General features: G+C 42.1%; 1 protein-coding gene across 1 annotated transcript in view; it reads right to left on the reverse strand.

The window, feature by feature from the left end:
• Positions 1-611: 611 nt before the first annotated feature.
• prkd1 (protein kinase D1) overlaps positions 612-20,247 on the reverse strand; it is a 39,437-nt gene continuing 19,801 nt past the window's right edge. The window contains exons 8-21 of the mRNA XM_047610167.1: positions 19,342-19,543; positions 19,111-19,234; positions 18,690-18,767; positions 18,035-18,202; positions 17,681-17,792; positions 16,549-16,601; positions 13,360-13,432; positions 12,913-13,019; positions 11,787-11,948; positions 11,583-11,681; positions 8,911-9,071; positions 8,726-8,832; positions 5,352-5,437; positions 612-4,171 (exon numbers count right to left, since the gene is read on the reverse strand). Of these exons, the coding sequence (XP_047466123.1) occupies positions 3,941-4,171; positions 5,352-5,437; positions 8,726-8,832; positions 8,911-9,071; positions 11,583-11,681; positions 11,787-11,948; positions 12,913-13,019; positions 13,360-13,432; positions 16,549-16,601; positions 17,681-17,792; positions 18,035-18,202; positions 18,690-18,767; positions 19,111-19,234; positions 19,342-19,543 (1,763 nt within the window). The 3' untranslated portion in view covers positions 612-3,940. The remainder of the gene's footprint in view (positions 4,172-5,351; positions 5,438-8,725; positions 8,833-8,910; positions 9,072-11,582; positions 11,682-11,786; positions 11,949-12,912; positions 13,020-13,359; positions 13,433-16,548; positions 16,602-17,680; positions 17,793-18,034; positions 18,203-18,689; positions 18,768-19,110; positions 19,235-19,341; positions 19,544-20,247) is intronic.

The following is a 20,247-nucleotide window of genomic DNA, read 5'->3' on the forward strand; positions in this document are numbered from 1 at the left end:
TTTCTCAGGCATTTAGCCTCCAGACTAAAATGAAGCTAAATGAATTATTGTCGTGTTTCTGGCTGGAACAATCATCAGACCATGAATAACTTTCTTCAGGGGACCTTTGCTGACCTGTGAGTCCAACTACAGCAGATTTTTAGCTTTTAAATGTGATCAGAATCAGATTGACCTCAATAAAGCCTCGTGTGGTCGCTTGATATTAATTATATTATCATTATTACACTAGAAAATTAGTTCAGAGTTGCTGCATCAACATTTCAATTACCTGCCAAGAAACTGAAGCAGTGGCCTGATACCTGAGAAAAACGGCGGCCATCTTGGATGTGACATCGTAAACACAAAAACAACTTAAATCTTATATGTTCTGAAAATCACATTTAAGTTTGGTTTCACTAAAAAACTAACATGTAGATAATGATAAAAGAGCTGTAACCTTTAAATCTGAGTTCAATTAAATCCATTTAATCTTGTGATTTTTCAAGAACTTTAAATTTTTACCTTCTCAACACAAATAAGCTGAATTATCCTGCATCCAACAGTGATATGAGGACAGTTTAGCAAAAAAATAAAATGAAATGAAATAGAAAGACACTCAGAGGATGCAAAGATTGATTTTTAAAATATCTTTATTCATGAGCTCGGAAAAAAATACATCTTTGAAATTCCTGCAGACACTTTGTGAGCGAAGCCACGTTTAGAAACAGTCGAGCATTCGGACGCACGAGTGAAGCGAAAACACATTCACAGGAAAACGTTTGTCCTCTTGTAGCTCTGAGATTAAACTCATTAAACATTCAACACGGGCCACTTCCTCACCAACGCACCACTTTAACATCTCCCACCGTCAAGGAATAAAGTTTCTGAGATTAGCTTAGCTTAGCTTTGTGCAACGGTTGAAACATATTATAAACACTGTTTTTTATTTATTTATTTATTTATTTTTTACAACCAGAAGAAAGAAACCATTCAGATTTTAGATTTGTAAAGAGATTATATTGTATTTCTTTTCTTGGTAGTTAAATCTCCAGTATCAGAAGTAGAGCATGTTAGCAACTGAAGCTAACAAGATGGCTGACAGTGAGTCTTAAAGAAGCCCTTGTTGTTCTGATATCTACATTAACTTTATACTAATATAAAACACTCATTTTTAATTGGAGAATTTGGGATTTTCCAAATTACTTGACGAGTTCAAACCTGCGAACTCTGTACTGAACAAAGTTTACGTCTAGTTGAGGCTAGTGGGTCGACTGGTCTCTGATCACGTGACAATAACAACATCCAGTCCAGCGGGTCATCGGTTCATCAAGTCGTCTTCACTAAAGATGAAGCCCAAACTACCGTGACATGTCAGTCCTGAAATACTGCAGCTAAAAAGGCTAACGCTAGCAGGTCAGCAACAACTTCACCAAACGTCCTGTGGAACCAGAGAGAAGGAGGCTTCACGTCAACTATTTGATAAAGTTACTATAGAACCACCTGCTCCACCGTCCATCTACCAACAGCCTGTAGGTGGAGCACTAGTAGATGCTACTGACGGTGCTGAGGTGCAGCCTGTTTTTATACAGACTATACATATCTGCAGCTCTCAGTATGAAGCACATGATCCGTCTGCTCTCAGGTCAACAATCTAGATTCATCGCTTTCTACTGGGTTTTTATTGGTGACGTCATCAGAGACGAGTCGGTCGATTTAAAGAATGTGAACTGGTCTCATCAAGAACCAACAAATCAATGACCTCAGAGCTCGTGCTTTTAAATTCTTAACACATGAAACACGTCCCGCTGGCCACGGATCATTTAGAAACACATACGACAAGTCAAGATCTTCACGGAGAAACGGAGAAGACAAACATTTCTGCTCCAGATGAAGCTGAAATGTCAGTTCCAGCAAAAACCGAAGCGAGAGAAGAGGCACGAAGAGGACGAGGCCGTGGAGGCTCTGGAGAAGCAGCCCTTGTTTTTCAGATCGTATCAGAAACCCGTATACGTGCTGTCCTCTCTAGTGTCTGTATGGGAGGAGGTGAACTGGGCTTCACTCAAAGCATCTCAGCTTAAAGGAGAAAAGTCTTAAACAAACATTAAAATAATTAAACTATAACTAAATGAATAGTAAGTATGAGCCTTGCATATGAACGAATGAAGCCAGTTTTTCTTCTTACGTTTATTGGTGAGTGAAGCCACTGAGGACAGTCTGGTCCAAACTATGACATCTATTTAGCATCTGCTAGCATCAGCTGATTAAAGAAAAACGTCTATTTAACCAGTGTTAGCGTGTTAGCGTGTGTCCCATACAGAACTAGAACAGCCGGTATCTGAGTTTAACTTTGCGCAGAGAAACAAACATTCACGCGGTTTACAGAAGACGCTGCGTTAGCATTCAGATGGACATCATGTGTTTGTCTTTTAAAGCATTCCTTTTTTTTTTTACTCTTTATTCATGTTTTTAATACTTTTTGATTAAAAAAACAACCATTTGTACGTTGATTGGCCGCGGAGCAGGAGAGGAGTGTGTTGGATAGTAACAGAAAGCAGTGATGTGTTGTGTTGTAGTTTTTGGTATTTACTGTAGGTGGCGCTGTGTTTCATGTGAGTGCTTTCATTCCTAAATGCTACATATCCATTCTCAGTAGCTCATTGATGTGGATGAACCTCACTATGTTGGATATTTGTTTTGGGAATGAAACCCTGAAACCTGATGACGTCTCATCGGGCGGAAACAAGGACGAGCTGAACGGGTTCGTTTGACCCTGATCCAGAGCTGGACCCTGTTCTACAGTCCAGTAAATCTGTTCTCTGCTCCCTAAACTTCTACGATTAGACTCCAGGAAACTTTTCTTTGAGACGTTGCAGCGTCTGTGTTTGTTGTTGTTGTTTGGCTGCAGCCTTTAACCTGAGTGACTCCATGATTCTGTTCAGTGGTTTTACTGAATGATGATCAACTACCAACACCTCATCACATTCTTCTTCTTCTTTGTTTTTAAGGCGGCTTTGACGCCACTAAATAAGACGACGAGGTTTTAGAGAAGTTCCCTCGTACGAGCTGAACTGGTGTCGTGGAGACGATCACTGATTAATTTCACTAAAGATTAAATATTTCATTGATTAAAAATGAAAACTCATGAATTCGTTGGGATCATTTGGAGCCGAGTTGGAATTAGCTCAGAAAGTTGTGTCACTTTATGTTTTGATATTTACAGTTTTTTTAATGATATAATTCAGGTTTAACTTGACTTAATCCCCAGATTTTACCGTGGATCATCTGAGTCCTGGTTTAGCAGCGTGGGGAGGACGTGGTGGAAAGTTCAGGATGAATAAAGAAATAACTGAGGTTAGAAGAAAGAATCCTTGTTTTGTATTTAAAACGTTAAGATCTTACAAGTTATTATTTATTCAATCAAATTCAGTAAGAAAATAGTGAATATTGTGAATCTGATCTGATATATATGTGTGTGTATATATAATTAGGACCAATGAGAAGATCAATATTTTATATTTATAAGAGGCTTGTTTTGTTCACATATAGAAACTGAAAGATTCAAATAATTAGGATCTTTATGTTGTTTGTACAAAACAAGGTTCTCTAGTTTTAATGAAAATAAAAAAATAGTCATGAGAGATTTAAAGTGTAACTTTAAAAAAACAAAAGGAGCCTAATTATGTGACGTAATTAATTTGTAATTATGAGATAAAATCATCTAAATCTCATAACCGTCGAGATAACGAAGTGGAAACTGTTGAGACAAAATAAGAATCTCACAATTAAAAGAAGCATTTATGAAATATGAGCTGTTCTAATTAAAGAAATCGTTAAGTCAGAGCAACGAAGTGAAGCCGCAAAGAAAACGGTTGAGTTTGGTTCATAGAAAAGAGGAGATTTAGGTGGAAGAAGCGAATCCTTTGTTGGTTTCCTTTGCGCCGTCTCCTCCGTCTCCTGGTCCTCAGAGTTCACTGACCCTCTCGCTGAGCGTCTCCAGCTCCTCGTCCCGCTCCTTGTAGCGGTCCAGGGCTGGGACTCCGTCGCCCCGGGGCCCGTTGGCGAGCTGGGCCGGGTAGTCCAGGCCGCTCAGCTGAGCGTGGTGATGCCAGCGCAGGTCGTCGCTCTCGTGGGTGATGTAGCGCTCGTTCATACGACACTCCAGGTTCCTCAGGTCCAGCCACATCTGGTAGTCCTGCAGGAGGGAAGCACCAGAGCGTCAGGGTCAGAGGAAACGCTCAGATCACATCGTCACGCTGCTCAGTCTGTGGTGGTTGGTGGTTGGTTGGTTTTTAGATGTTTCACATCATCAGAAAACTTATTTTTTTTTGATAAACCATGACCTGGAAGGTTATCTGGGTTCACATGGAGCCAAATGTTCTGATTACAGTCGGTTCAGACGCCCAAACCCAATGAAAATGCTCCATGTAAACACCTCAGTCTCGAGTGGAATCTGAATGAAGTCAGGCTCAGTCTGGATGTAAAGACTCAGGGACGTTTCCTCATCTGGTCTGCGGCTCCGCGGAGAGTTTGTCTCTAATAGCAACTCTAGACAGAGCCAGACATTATCACACGCTTAGAAAAACTACAAATACTGAACTCTTTAAAAAGGTCTGGAAACGACTGGAAAACTTTAAGGCCCGGCTACTGTAAAGCTTCAGCTTAGTGGATATAACACCACAAACTTCCCTAATCAATAATAAAAGTATAAAAACACTGGAAACTACGGCTGATTAGAACAGAGACGTCTTTGATCAGTCACACGTCTGTAAAACGTCCGCTCAGATTAAAAGCAGAGCTTGATGTAAACATCAGGTCAGAATAAATCACCTCACATGGAAACAGTCGACCTGGAACCTTCAGTCAGAACGAGAAAACGTTTCCATGTAAACCGAACTGAGAACCTTCACACGTGTTTTGGGTTCTTGTTCAAATCCCGTCCGTCGTGGACGAACCAGTGACCCGTCCACAGTTTTACCATAAACACATGATATGACGGTAAACGCGTCGGCCTAATTTCACAGCAGCTCATCCTCCAACCAGTGTTTACTGTACTGGAGCTCTGTTAGCTGCATGCTAACAGGTTTAGCCTTCGCAGGAGCTACAGGATTTTAATCCATAAATTCATTCTTATCATCAGCATTCGTGCTGATTGGAACCTGTACGCAGCACGTTAACGGATGCTTCAATAAAGGTTATTCAGTTTAAAATGTGCTCTGGTCCCGAGTTAGTGTGTTGGATGAACAGGTCATGAGTCTGGTAAATAGATTTATTAGTGCTTCTCTAGAAAAGGAGCTTCATTAAAGCTCTTTACATGTTAGAAATCAAATCTAAAACGGCCTCATCGTGGATTTAACGTGTGACTGAGCCGGTACCTGGAGCCAGGGGTGACTGAGCGTCTTGTCCACGCTGAACCTCTTCCTCATCTTCACTTGCAGAAGGTTGTTGATCAGGTCAATTGCTGCGAGGAAGGAAAGAAAGAAGGAAAAAGAAGTGAGGTAAAGCTGGGAGGGGGAGGAGGAGGAGGATGTAGGGTTGCCCCCCCCTGTGGTGAGGGGCCAGTCGGGGCTAATGAGCAAAGCTAACATGATGTTAACATTTCTTCAGGGGTCAGCGGTCTGAACAGCTCTGGGACCCGGGGCCCCTCAGGTCTACAGGGGCCTCCATCACTTAGCATTATGCACATGAATGGACCGCCACATGAATAGACAGGCCCCCCCGCCCTCCTCCACCCCCCACCCCTCCATCTAAGAGCGGCATGGACTCTCACGGAAGCTCATGGAGATGTCACATGACCCGTTTAATCTGCAAACATCCAGCTAGCGGCGAGGGGGGGGGGCGGCGGAGGCCGGCGACGTCAGTGCTCACACAGTTGGCCAACACTGCTCATGCTGCAGGAATGTTGTCAGGGGGCTGTTACTGGTTATGGGGTCGGTTCCTCTGCTGAAGTTGATGTATTGAGTTTGTGGGTGGCACCGTAGCACAGACCCCGACTACACCTGGAAGTTTCCCAGAAGCCCCGGCGGTCACTGACACACAGTTCTGGTAAATGTTAGCTTAGTTAGACGGAGGTTAGGCCTAAGCAAGTAGAGCTCCCCCTGGTGGCTGGTTGCAGTACAGGTCATCCATGTTAGTGGGCGAGGCTTGAGCTAAAGTGAAACAGTAAAATCAATCAAGTAAAAGATGATTTCTGTCAAAGTTTTAGTTAGTGAATATGATCAGGATCAGAAAAAAAAATCAATAAATAATGTGCAGCATGGATTAAATAGAAAGAAAGCAATTTTTAAAAAAGCAAATAAAATAAGTAATTGAAAAACAGTAGAACTAGCAGCAAATCTGACCAGGACATTGTGATATTACACATGAGGCAATATTGCAGAAAATCATGCAGCTGCTTAAATGCTGGAAACAGAACGTTCGTTGATTCACTAAAAGTTTCATGAATTTTTGATGAATGTTCAAGTTCAATGTCAATGTCTCTCTTTGACGTTTGTTTAGTTTTTATATAAAAAAATAAAGTCACACCATCATTAATGTGAACCTTGATCTCTGCTTTACAAATGAATGAAGTTTGAAGTTAGCCTAGCCTTATGCTAACCTTATGCTAACCTTATGCTAGCCTTATGCTAGCTAGTTATCTAGACTAAAGGCTTAGAAAAATAGCAGCTAGCGTCATATATACTGTGAAACCCATGTGTTCATGTAATTTATGTTCATGTAGATAAACACATTTAACTGACACATAACTTTACCTCAGTTACTACTAAGTTATTATGGCTAGCATGCTAATGCTATAATGCTAATACTAAATAACAGTGAGACTAGTAGAATAGTTTTTCAACCTTTTAACGGTGATGGATGAACACGGAGGCTGAGGAGAAGGTAAACACAGCTCCATGACTGATGAGGTGATTGGGCTACAAAGCATTTTACAGCTCATTTAAGATATTTAAAGGAAGTAGACGCTGGGATATTTAAGTGAGGACCTTTTACATATTAATAAGTAGAATCTAACCTCTGATGGAGCAAACATGGCGCCATGATCTGAGCTGGACAGACTCTCTGATATATGACTCTGGTCTATCACAGAGTCATTGTGAGAGGTGGGGTCCACCCTGGACAGGTTCAGACAAAAAGAACCACAAATCTTTTCTAGATTCGATGAACCACGACCTCCTCCACAGATTTTCAGACTTTAATGAGCAAATAAAACTCTGCAGCAGTCAGAGGCGAAAGTTATTTAAACTTTACAAACTTTGAGTTGAGCGTCTTTGCTCGTGGGCAGGAGAGCCTCCTTTTTTTGTATCTGATCTTTGTAGATGTAGATCTGTTGACGCACTCAGAGGTTATTCACGACGTTGAATCCTCCTGAGGCCGACAGAAACGACTCGCATTTATTCCCGAGTGCAGTTGGAGTTTTATGTGGTGGGATGAGGGGGTGGAGGGAGGGTTAGGAGCGCTTCGGGGGATCCGGCCGAGGAGCCAGTGAGTCAGGGCTGATTCAGATCTGTAGTCTGTAGCTAACAGGACGATTCCAGCCAACACATCCACATCCACAGCACAACAACGACAACATGAGTCACGCTGCAGCAGCACACAATCACTCCAACTGACTTCAAGGATGTGTTGGAGGTATCAGACTGAGCCCGAGGAGAAACATAATCACCTGAGCTGCTGCTTGTGGATGAATAACAACCGTCCAGTCACACAGAGGTGACACAGGCCAATGTATTAGTGGAGGTGGAGGAAGCTTCAGTTTGCAGACAAGAACCTCTCCTGGTTGAACCACCAGTGAATTAATCATGTATCTGAGCAAGTAAAAGTCAAATGTATCATCACATACTGAGCCACAATAAACTAACTTTGGTTTCTGGGTGCAAGATTTTGCACATCACACACAGAGCTGCTGAAATAGTTTTGCATCCTTTGGTGTTTTCTACATTTCTCAGCTGATTGTGTCTGTAGCAGCTCGGAGGAATCTGATCCCATTCAGATCAGAACCAGCTGAATTGTGAGATGTTGGTGGTTTCCTCTCATCAGCTGATGCTCCAACATTTCTACTGGATGAAGGTCAGGACTTTGACTTGTTCCTAAACATTCATCTGGTTCTTCTGGAGAACCACTGGTGTTCTTGGGCTCCTTGTCTTCCTCCATGACCCAGTTTCTCTTCACATTCAGCTCATGGACTCATGTCCTGACATTTTCTTTCAGAGTTCACTGGTAGAATTCACAGTTCATTGGTCCATCAATGATGAGCAGATGCAGCAGAACAGGCCCAAACCAGGACATTAGCGCCCCCATGTTTCATGGAGGGATGAGGTTCTGATGCTGGAATGCAGTGTTGGTTCATCTCCAAACATTTAAACCAAACTATTCTACTCTGGTCTCATCTGTCCACTAAACATTGTCCCACATGTCTTTGTGGACAGAGAGCAGTGTCTTTGGTTGTTGAGTGGATTCATCAACATGAACATCAGCCAATGTGAGAGAGGCCTTTAGCTGCTTAGAAGTTCCCCTGGGTTCCTCTGGTTCCTCTCCCACTATGATGGAGTGATGTTTGTTGGTGGACCACTCCTGTGGAGGGGAACAGTCGTCTTCAATCTGTCTGACTCTCTGTGGATTATTTGTGGCTTCCAGACTCTTTACAGATGGTTGTGGAACCTTTTCCGAAGCGTGTGAAAAAGTTTAAGAGGCACTATGAACCGTGGAGGAAACAAGAGCAACAGCATTTCAGTTTCGTCTCACTTACCTTCCTGGGAGACTTTCTTCCAGGGGTGAGGAGGGTACATGAAGGCAGCGTTCTGGATCTGATCGTTGATGTCTTCGTCTTCATTGAAAGGGAACGTCCCACTGAGGCTGGAAACACAAAACTAGGTCCCACACTGACGTTTCCTTACAGTTTTTATTCACGTTCTTCATCAAACCTGCTGCTACCTGACGTAGACGATGACTCCGACTGACCACATGTCCAGGGAGCGGTTGTAGCCTTTGTTCCTCAGGACCTCGGGAGCCAGATAAGCCGGCGTACCGACCACCGAACGCCTGAACGACTTCTCACCGATGATTCGAGCGAATCCAAAGTCACAGAGCTTCACCTGCAGCGTTAATGAAACCACACAACAATGACTCAAAACTGCGGTTTAATATTTTGTCATTTTAGTTGTGTAGTTATAATTTTGTGTCAGTATTTACACAACCCAACATTTTCATTGTGTTTTAACTGCATTAAGTTGCAGTTAGCATGCTAAGTGTTAGCTTCTTAGCGGTGCTTTTATGACACATGGCTAAACAAACATTTTGTGTGCATGACTTTACACGTTTCATTAGAAGGCAGCATGAAAAAACCAACCTGTGAGATTAGCTAAATGCTAACAAGCATGCTAGAGAGTCAGCAACATATCAAATAAGCTCCTCAAGCTAGCTCACATTAGCATGTTATTTATATAGCCGAGCTAATGCAACAGCAGAAAAGCCAAACTATAAAACACAAAATGTTTCACACTAAAAAAAAGAATAAGTAGAATAATAAGACCTGTAAAATAAATGACTGTTTAATTATTAAGAACCACTGAGAGCTGACGGCTGATATCAGTGCAGGATGATTCACTGATTCATTTTAGCTGGACTCACTGACATGAATCAGATCTTAATCTTCAGACTCTACGTTCAGCTTCAGCTTCAGCTTCACTTCCTCCGACTCTTTCTACATGAACAAGAACCTTAAACAGAAACAGACTCAGATCTCATCAGAATCAGAGTCTGGATTTTATTTTAACGTAATAAATTAGTTTGACGACATGAGCCTCAAACACTCAGGACGACACCAGCCCCTGTTCCTCCTCCTCCTCTTCCTCCTCCTCCTCCTCCTCCCCTTCATTCCCTGTGTCTGAAACCCCCCCGGTGTGTCTCTATACATTGAACTCAGTCTCTACACGTCTCATTAGTCGATGGCGTCACTGTTGTCTCATCATTAGTGTCACTCTGCCGCGGCTCCCGGCGCCGTCACATTATAATTTACACGTCAGTAAAACGTGGTGACTTTGTAAACTAACATGTGTGAAGTTCATGGAATAAAAAGTAAAATAATAAAATATTTTCATGATGAAACTTCTTAATGTGTCTCATTAACGGCAGCGTCGCTACAGACGCAATGCATGATGGGATATCGGCCACCCACTGAAAGACCACTGGATGGTCGCTACTTTGCTTTATGGGGACGTAAAGCGTAGAATTGAATCACTACGGCTTCAGGGTCTAACCCCTTTATAGTTAGAGGACACAGCCATTCTCCTCTTCTTCCTCCTCGTGGACCCTTCGTTCGTGGACTTGTCTCTGATTCCTTGGACCACATTAAGCTCCGCCCCCTGGTCAGCTGGAGCAGAAAAGATGAACTAATGTAACGAGTAGAAAACAGGATTTGTAAACGTCTCCGTGTGTTTCTGTCATTGTCGCCTGTTGAAGACGTTCTCATGTTTGTCTGAATAGACGAAGTCGTCTTCTCTTTGACGAAGCTACGCTAACGGCGCTAAGCTGGAATAGACTCATTATCTCATGTGTTTTCATTTCTCTCTTCGGGATATTTTCACATTTTGTTTGTTTCCTGATATTTCCCGAGCTGTGACGAGGACACGCAGTAAGTGAAGTGTGAGAGGAATCCTGAGCCGAGGCGGCGGCCTGATGCATCATTACTGATAACAGTTAGTCTGTCTGACACCAGCAGCTATTTCTGGAGGCTGAGAACCACAGGAAGCTGCTAATAGTTGCGCTGACGGCTAATGGACTGCCCGCCTGGATTCTCCTGTTTCACCTCTTCCTCACATTAATTCATGTTTTCATGAGAGTGTTTTTGTTTGCGTCGTATCTGGGATTCTCGTCTCAGCTTCTTATTTATAACCGAGCTCCAGATTTGATTCTATTTTATTTATTTTTTTAGCTGCAGGAACGTTAGGAACTGGACTCGGTCCGTTCGTCCTCTGAAATACTGGCATCTGATATCTGAGCAAAATATTCCAGATTTCATTTCATTAAAGGAACAGTCCTGTTCATACCGATCAGCCATAAGATTATGACCACCTGCCTAATATTGAGATGCTTTAAACTCCTTTAAAGTTTCTTCTCTCTCAGTGTCTTTTTTAACAGCAGACACGAGACTTTTCACAGTTTTGACTCTTTTCTGTTTTTATTTTGTAAAGTTGTTCCTTGGCGTTTTTTTTCCCTTCTCTGATTGGGTGATTGGCTTCTCATTATTCTCACCTGTGTCTTGATTAACTGCCCAGGTGATTATTTAAAGCCTTTCTCTCACTTCCTCTGTTCTCGTCTTGGTTTTCAGTCTTTTGGGTGTTGGTTTTATCCTGCAGGACTTTAACTTCTGGTTTTTGAGTCATTTTCTTGCCTCCACTTAGTGTCTCACATTTAACTTGACCAGAAACATGACAGTGAACTCTGAACCTCTTCTTCCTTTTCCATCTCTTCCTCTACTTTTTACATCTTCCTCATTTTTCCTGCTTCTTGCATCAACTTCTAAAGGACGAGACATTCGGCCACTTTCTGCCCAATATTATCAGTCAGAGGTCGTAATGTTATGGCTGATTGGGGAGTCGTATCACCTGTGGGAAAGAGTCTGCAGAGGCCAGCAGGACGTTTTCTGGTTTCAGGTCACAGTGGACAATGTTCTTGAAGTGGAGATGACGCAAAGCCACCAGGATCTGACGAACAAAACAGACGATTTAATCAGTTTCTGGTTTGAACTGAGAATAATAAAGATAAAATAAATGCACGGACCGTGTGTCTACAGTATATATCGGTCTGACCTGTGTCACCAGGAACTTGGTGATCCTCTCGGGGAGACGGCCTTTCTCACTGGACAGGATCATCTCCAACATGTCTCCGTGGAGCTTCTCCATCACCACGAACACTCGCTCTGGAGTCTCAAACATGCAGTCCAGGTTGACTACGCCCGGGTGGTGCAGGCTCTGCAGCCACGGAAACATTAATGATAATAATGCATTTTATTTAGTCACCAGAGGACACTTTACAGACAGGAACGGACGAATAGAACGATGGATAAAACAGCATGAATGAACGGAGGCTGGTCAGGTTGGCTCAGGTTGGGTTTGAAGGTCTACATGAAGATTCTGAATTGAATTCTTTGTGTGACCGTGAACCAGTGAAGTTCCTGTAGAAACTTGAGAAACATCAGAGGCGTTTTAGGGTTAATGTTGTGCTGCTTGTGCTTCTTCAGTAAAAGTTTACAGTGGATACGACGTTGATCATCATCATTAATAGAAGATCTTTGATGGAGAAGAATCAGTTCCCAACGGAGAAAAAACAGAAAAAATGTTGAAGGAAACAAATGTGACCGGCTGATGTTCTACCACATCAGTCGACCTCCTCGTCCTCTTCTTCTTGCTCCTCTTCCTCTTCTTCTTGCTCCTCTTCCTCTTCTTCTTCTTTATCTTCCTCCTCTACGTCCTCCCCCTCCTTCCAAGACCTGCTGCTGATTCATAAATTCTTCATATCTTCCTGTGAACTTTCGTTGTAAAATCTCTCTGGACTCTGTGAAATATCTTGTGAGACTGAGATTTAAAGTCTGAGGACAGAGAAGAGCGACATGAAAACACATGAAAGATGCGGAGACGCCACAAACCTCTGGAACTGAAGGATCCAGTAAACGAGTGTCGACGTGAGCGCTGATATTCAGCCTTTAACTCATTTAAATATTTAAACGGGGAGAAATGGATGAGTTTACTCCAGGGAGCAGTTTTATGAGCAGCACATCAGATCAGATCAGATCTGTGTAGCTGTGCAGGTGTGCACTGCAGCAGAAGAGCAGGAATATTTTGGGATGTCACACCCCTACAGTGTTGCCACGGTAATGAAGACGTTTCACGCCAGGAAGCTGGAGCTCCTGCAGCGCTGCAGGTTGAATGTGTTCACCTGCAGGATGGCCACCTCGTTCCTCAGCTGACTCTCCTGTTTGGTGGGGAAGCGAAGTTTGTCGATGATCTTGATGGCGACGTCTCGACCGGACTTCCTGTGTTTACCTGGAACACACCAACACCTTCATCAGGACCGACAGAGAACTGAGGAACAACACGTCTGACACAGTCAATAACACAAAACATGAAACATCTTCTGGTTTATTTCAACACTTTCTTACATGTTCCTTCACCATGTTGACATCCTCTCTATTAATCTACGGTTCAGAGCAACAGATTTGTGCTGATTTATAAAAAAACATGAGATTACCGGAGATTAAACTCTGGTATCTTGTCCTCTGTGTTATATCGATCGTGCAGCCAGGCAGCGTCCCAGTATCCAGATATTTGTTGCAGAGTTATTTATAAAGGAAAACAATAAACTGAACATTGATTGTGTTTTTACCTCCGTACACGATGCCAAACTGTCCCGAACCAAGAACCTCGTCCGGGAAGATCTGATACACGGAGTTGATGTCCTGGAAAACACGAGCAGCAGAATTAATAATGAATAATTACTTCATTATTTTTCCACAAACAAAACCATCTGCTTTTTATTGTTGAATTTCAGTTCAACGTTTTAGTGAATAATATTAATACAACTGAACTGCTCACTTAGCATTAGCATTAGCAATAGCAATAGCATTAGCACAGCTCTGTTACAGAGTGAACGATTAAGAATCTTATTAAAAAGAAGCCAAACTCTTGACAGTTATTTATATATACATATAATATTAGATTTAATATATATTTCTGCAGCTGAAGAGTCAGTGAAGCTTTTACAGATATAAATAATGAATTTACTTTGTAGATTAAACTAAGACAAAGTTGAATCAGTGTTTATGGAGAATAAAAATAAAATAAATGCATCACATCACATCTCACATAGTTTCTTACTGTCTCATTTTGTTTGTTAGATTGATCCTCCTGCTGGAGTTGATCATTATTATTACTTTTGTTTTACCTTAATCGTTTTTTATTTGTTGTTGTCCTGTAACGACTGAATTTCCCTTCAACCAGTAAACTCTGATCTGATCTTACAGGACCAGCGCTCTTTAATCTGGAGGAGCCTCAGTATTTTGCTTTTGTTTTAAAAAGGTTGACACTGAATATTTTCCACCTTATTTGGAAATTAACGCTGCATAAACCGACGGCAACATCCAGTCTGTTAGAGGCCCTGACTGAAGCTGTCAGCGTGTATAGACGACACCAGAACGACGAGAGGCAACGGAAACAGGACCGAGGGACATTAATGAGTTTCTGTCTTTACTTGAAAAAATAAGTGCATGATTGAAAATAGTTTAAAGAGAAGCAGGAAATGAAAGAAGCTCGACGTCTAAAGATAAAAACAACACACTGCAAAGTTTAGATAATGAAAGTTTCTGGTCTGAGTTGCGTTGGTCTGCAGCTGAGACGCAAAAACCAAAAAATAAAAAGGAACTGCATCAATTGATGACCTGGCGAGGGGTTTTTGTAGCGAAGGGCCTACTGCGCGCCTCCCTCGGCGTAACTACACGGCGTCAGTGATCTGCCACAGCTTTGACACCAAAACTGCAAAATATTTTCTCCTTCATTTGTCTGCGATCACGTCTCCCCTCTCTCCCGTTAGCTGACAGCCTAATATCACACCTCAAGCAAAGAGGACAGAAATACAATATTATGAACCTCCTCCCCCTTCCCCGCGCTCGCTGCCTAATTACCGCCGTCGCCATGGAAACGGTTTGGCTGAGTGAGTAATCACAGTAATCTCCATTTGAGGTGCTCGAAGACGTGCTCACCTTGGAGACGGCGAGGTGCACGTCTGCATGGAAATGGGACTCGATGTTCTCTGCAGTCGCATTTGCATGCACCAGCAGAGTTCAGCGACATCTTTCTGATGTAAATGTACAGACTCTCACATTGACCTCAAATCACAAAGTCTCAAAGAAAAAGTGACAGAGAGCAGGAAGAGGTAGAACCAGGATGTTTGATGAGGTCAGAGCGAAGTGAAATCTCTTCGAGTGGCTGCATGCAAACATCACATCTGACTTCAGAAAACCTTCCAGGCTCCTGAATGTTGCAACTACCTGCACAGGTGAAGCTTGAGGAAATGATGAAGCGTGAACAATGGCTGTCACTTAAAGTAGGATAAATAAAGGCAAATAACAACCACAAAAGACCACAGGGACTGTCACTAGATTCATAATTAAATTAAATTAATCACGATTAATCGCATAATTTCCAAGTTTAATGGAAATTCATCATTTTAAAATCAGTTTAAAATGCACCAGGATATTTTTCAAGGTTGTTTTACGCTTGTTACTTTGCTGCCTGCAACGGAAATTTTATGATGTATTTAAATAAATCAGGACTGTAAATACATTAAAATATTTAATCGCGATTAATTGCATGATTTCCAGTTAATGGAAATTAATTCAGTACATATCAGCTGCTCGGAGAAAACACATTACTCAGTTTTCTGATATCTGTCAGTTTAGATGCTGCAGGTCGTATTACTGCCCCCTGCAGGTTAAAATCATTTACTACCACCACACTTTAGATTCCGCTTTCTTTCCACAGAGTTACTGCTGCTTTCATCACTTCCTGATTCTCTAAACTACGGTTTAAGCTGAACTCATAATAACAGAACGTTCAGTAAAAGGATTTTGTGTCGGCGCAGTAGCCGCAGGTTAATGTTGTGTGGAAGAGTATTAGGGCCACCCATGAGGGTGTTTTTTTTATCATGCAATAATATATACAGCAATATAACTGAAAAAAAATTTCACAAGACAATTTTAAATTATTAATATTAATTAAGCTGCAATACTCTTCTACTTTCTGCTTTCAACTTTTTTCTTGAAATTTCAAATTGTTTCTCAAAGTGCATGATGAAAAAAAATCTACCTCCTCTAATTTATTTTCTCATGTGTAGCCCTGATACTGATACAACTCTGGTTTCAGTTGATTATTTTCATTCTGTGCTTTGATTAGTTTAGTTCACTGTATCTGTGTAGAGCTGATTAATTATAGAAAATCTGATAAAAACATTTTGAATTTAAAAGCAAGTGCAGCCTAACTCTGTTAGCGCTCGCTAGCTAAACCTGGACTCTAAAAACATTGTTTTTTTCTGCAACAAGACTGCTTATTATATTCCATCCTTGTCATTAACACATTAACATGTCTGGTCTGGAGCTGCATGTTTCTGGTCTGCGGTCATGAACCTGCCCAGTGTTTATTGTGCGTGTGTCGTGCATCATCTACTATCGTGTACTTGTGTTTATTTCATGTCACTGCATGTACAAATTTATCTTCCTTCTGCTTCTTCCAAGCAGACGCCACCTCATAGGAGCTGGTTTCTCTGAAAAGGAAGTTTTCTTTCTTATTATACTCTGGGCGTTTCACAATTCTCTCTTTATAACGGTGGAGGTACGTTCTGTTATTCTGGTCTAGGCTCAACCACCGTTGCCTCGATGTGTTTGTTAACCACTCGTGCTTGTGCTCAGTTGGACACCGTCGTGGAATCACTATTTCTGCAGTTAAAAGCTCCATAAATAAAAATAAAAGGCCAAAATCAGCCAGACAGTGAAATCTTTGTGTGTTTCCTGCATTTTCTCACCACATTCTCCTGGATCTGACAGTTGGAGACAGAAATACTGACGGAAACTTCCTCTGTTGATGAAACACAAACACAGTCAGAATAAAATCTGGAAGAAAAATAATTATTTGTTACAGAAAATGTACAAAACAACATCGTGATCAGTCACTGAGCATCGAATAAAACAAAAACTGTACAAATGAACTGTTTAAGTTTTATTTCCCTATAGCATTAAGAGCTTTAAGTTATATATCTGAAGCCTGCAGCCCTTTTGTGAGTTGAGACACATTATTTTATTCAGAAAACGGTGAAGTGTTAGTCATGATCAGTTTGACGTCAGCGAGGCCTGAAATATCTCTGATGGGTTTTGTGTGGGCGCCGTCGGCCCTGAGGGGATCTGAGTGTCTGCAGGAGAGTTCAACATTTACAGCAATACCTGAACTGGGAATGTGTGAGGAGTCCTTTCACGGCGGAAATAGACATCTACATTTTTCCATTTTCATTCTCAATAGAGTCTCGCTGCCACTCTGACAGCTGAAAAGGATGGTGAAGACGGTTCTGTCTTCACGTTAAAGTCACAGAGAAGACATAACGGCGCTTTTAACATAATAACATTCTGAGAATCAGGTTATTTCAGCTTCATTTTACTTTTATCATGTAAAATACCGCAATCAATGTCTCTGTGGTAAATATTCAACATTTATTTCTTATTATTCCACACTTTTCTGCAAAACTGGTCCTGACACGCACATTTCAAATTAAAGAAGTTTGGTTGTGAAGAGGGGAAATATTTTACAGCGAATTAACAATATAAAAACAAAGCTTCAGGAACATGTCGCAAGATGTGAGTCGAGATTTTCAGGTGGTAAAAACAGCATCAGGATAAAAGGCCTTATAAACCTGGGTGTCGTCTGCATAGCGATTAAATATGATGTTGGATTTTAAAAAATAAATAGATAAATAACGGGAAAAGTAGTGGAACCAGAATTGAGCCTTGTGGGACTCCATGCTGAATATTTTTTACTGTTTTATTATTTGATAAGGGAGTAAGGATCAAAGCAGATTCTGATTTCTTTCCACAGTCGCTCTGATCACGTCCTGATTTATAAATCAATGAAAGAGTGACCAGCTGTAATGGAGCTCAGCCTCTTACTGTGTCCACTGTGGTGAGAGCTGTGACAAACTCCTGTAGAGACGGCCGGCATCAGAGCGTGCTGGATCGCCATCTCCCACATCCGAGCCACGTCCTGCCCCACTCCGCTGACCTGAAACCGGGCGACAGCCACAGTGTTGTACTGCTCATTCGTCCCAGTGGAAAGATGCTGGTGGTCACATTTGTGTCACTTAAAATTATTTGTATCCCAATCAAACACATGAAACAAAGTTGGGTTCTCTTTGTCTAGTTTCAGGACTTGCATGAAAATCCATGTATGAGTCATTTTTATGCATCACTGAATATATGAAGACCAGTAACTCCCACGTTCTGCCAGGTGACATTGAATCTCACCAGAATGCTGCTTCCTGACACAGAAGACTCGACTCTCTGAAGATTCTCTCCGATGTAATAGACCAGTGACGCCGTGGCGATCTCAAAGCAGTGAGGATTAGCTCCATCAGGAAGCAGAGAGAAAGTCTGAGCCGGCTCCAGGGATAAGATCTCCGACAGAGGGATCTCCTGCACACAGTTCAGAGTATCAGCACCAGTACAAGAAGCTTTTTGAATCTTTCTAATTCATGTCCGAGAGTTGGAATTTTAACATCATTTACAACTTGAGATTTCCAGCTGTCTTTGTTTCTTTTTTTTTTTTTTTGACTATACTATGACCTTGATAACTGAGAATCTTCATACACGACGCCGGTGTTATCGTAGCATCTTAGCATCAACAACCACGAAAACAGAAGATCAACAGCAGATGGAGGAAATAACTTTGACCTAAATCCAGTAGCTCTAGTTCTTCGGGGATCTGGTCTGGTCCAGACGGGTTCTACATGTCTAAGTAACATCCAACGAAACCCAGGTCCAAAGATGGTTTAAACGTTATGATATTATTCTGATCATATTTCTTAAACTCCTCCAGGCGTCTTGGTCGTAGGTAAAGTTCTTCTGTCTATAAACTTATAAACTTCTGTGACTAGAGTACTAGAGAGTAGTACCGTCTTACCTTGTAGTATTTACTCCCTGTCTCATTTTGAAACAGCGTGATGCATTTACTGTCCAACCGCCAGTAGTGTCTTTTCCTCTGAGGAAGGTAAAGATGCAGAAAAGGAAGAAGTAGAAAAAGAAACAGATAAGAAATCAACCAGCTGCCCTTGAGCGAGAGGTGGCGTATGATCCTGATTTATCTAGTTAATTCATGTTGTTACGGGGAGAATGTAATTCAAAGTTTTGTTGCTGAGGTTTGATGGACTGGCTGCAGACTTTACTCCAAAACCTCTCGTCCAGTGAAAGCTGGACTCCAGGATAACTGATGTTAACTGATAGAAACAGAAGTCATCATGTTTGGTCTGAAAGCCGACAAGCGAACACGCATGTAAACAAACAACGGCAACAACACAAACTAGAGGAGGTAAACATGTGGGTACCAGAGTGTCCTTGCTGGTGTAGTGGACCATCCATCCCTCCTTCATCACGCTGCTGCTCTTCCTCTTCGTGTGTTTGACGGACTGAACCACTCGCATCAGAGGGATGTTGTTGCTGGTGGACGGGCTGCAGGGGGCGGTACAGAGCACGGCCTCAGATCCAAGTGTGTGTTTCTAGGTGTGTGTTTCTAGGTGTGTGTGTCTTGGTGTGTGTTTCTTGGAGTGTGTGCGTACCTGATGGCCCGGTTGGACTCGTCCAGGTCGGGGTCGTGCAGGTCGCAGAGGTCGCTTGGCCCCGCCTCCAGCAGCAGCCCCCCCTCGGACGTCAGCGCCTCGTCCATGTCGTCCAACAGGCCGCCGCCTCGGTCCACGTCGTGGTCGTCAAGGCAACCCTCCACCATGACAACGTCCGACTCCGCCCCCGGGCTCAGGAGCTCTGTGGAACATTTTGTTCTGAGTTTGATGACGTCACCTTTTTCTGAGACGTTTTGGCTTCACTTTAGCACAAACAGTCGGACAAAGGGAGGAGAAGTCATCGAGTTTTATTAACGAGCTTCTTAGGAAAGTGAGGATATTTTTGTCTGGCCTTTGTTTCTGCAAAGATTTAATTGGTTTCAATGTTTAGGTTAAAACCCTGTGTCCTCATATGGGGACAGTAAGTTTTTCATCCTGCAGACGATCACAGGTCAATGTGCAAAACCTCAAGTTCTATGGTTGGAACTTTGACATGTTTGATAAGACGAGCAGATCTAACTAATTCTGTGTCATGGTTTGTCTTTTATTTTATGAGTCATGTTTTGAAGTTTTATTTTGTCATGTTTCCTAGTTTCCTGTCTGTCGTGCTTCCTTGTGGTTTCGTCATGTCAGTGTCATGTTTTGTGTTTCCTGTTTTATTTTGTTAAGTTCTGGATTTCCTGTCTTGTGCTTCCTTGTTTGTCCCCTGATTGTTAATTGGTTTCTCCTGCTGTGATGACGCTCACCTGTGCCTTGTCACCCTCTTGTGTATATATAACCCTGCCTTCCCTTTGTTACTTGCCCTGTTGTTAATGTTTCCACAGCCACCTTCCTTGTGTCTGTGATTTTTTGCCATGTCATGATTCTTTTGATTTTTGTATTTTGTATTTCCTGCCTTGCGCAGCA

Source organism: Mugil cephalus, chromosome 17, assembly GCF_022458985.1.
Source record: "Mugil cephalus isolate CIBA_MC_2020 chromosome 17, CIBA_Mcephalus_1.1, whole genome shotgun sequence".
NCBI lineage: Eukaryota > Metazoa > Chordata > Actinopteri > Mugiliformes > Mugilidae > Mugil > Mugil cephalus.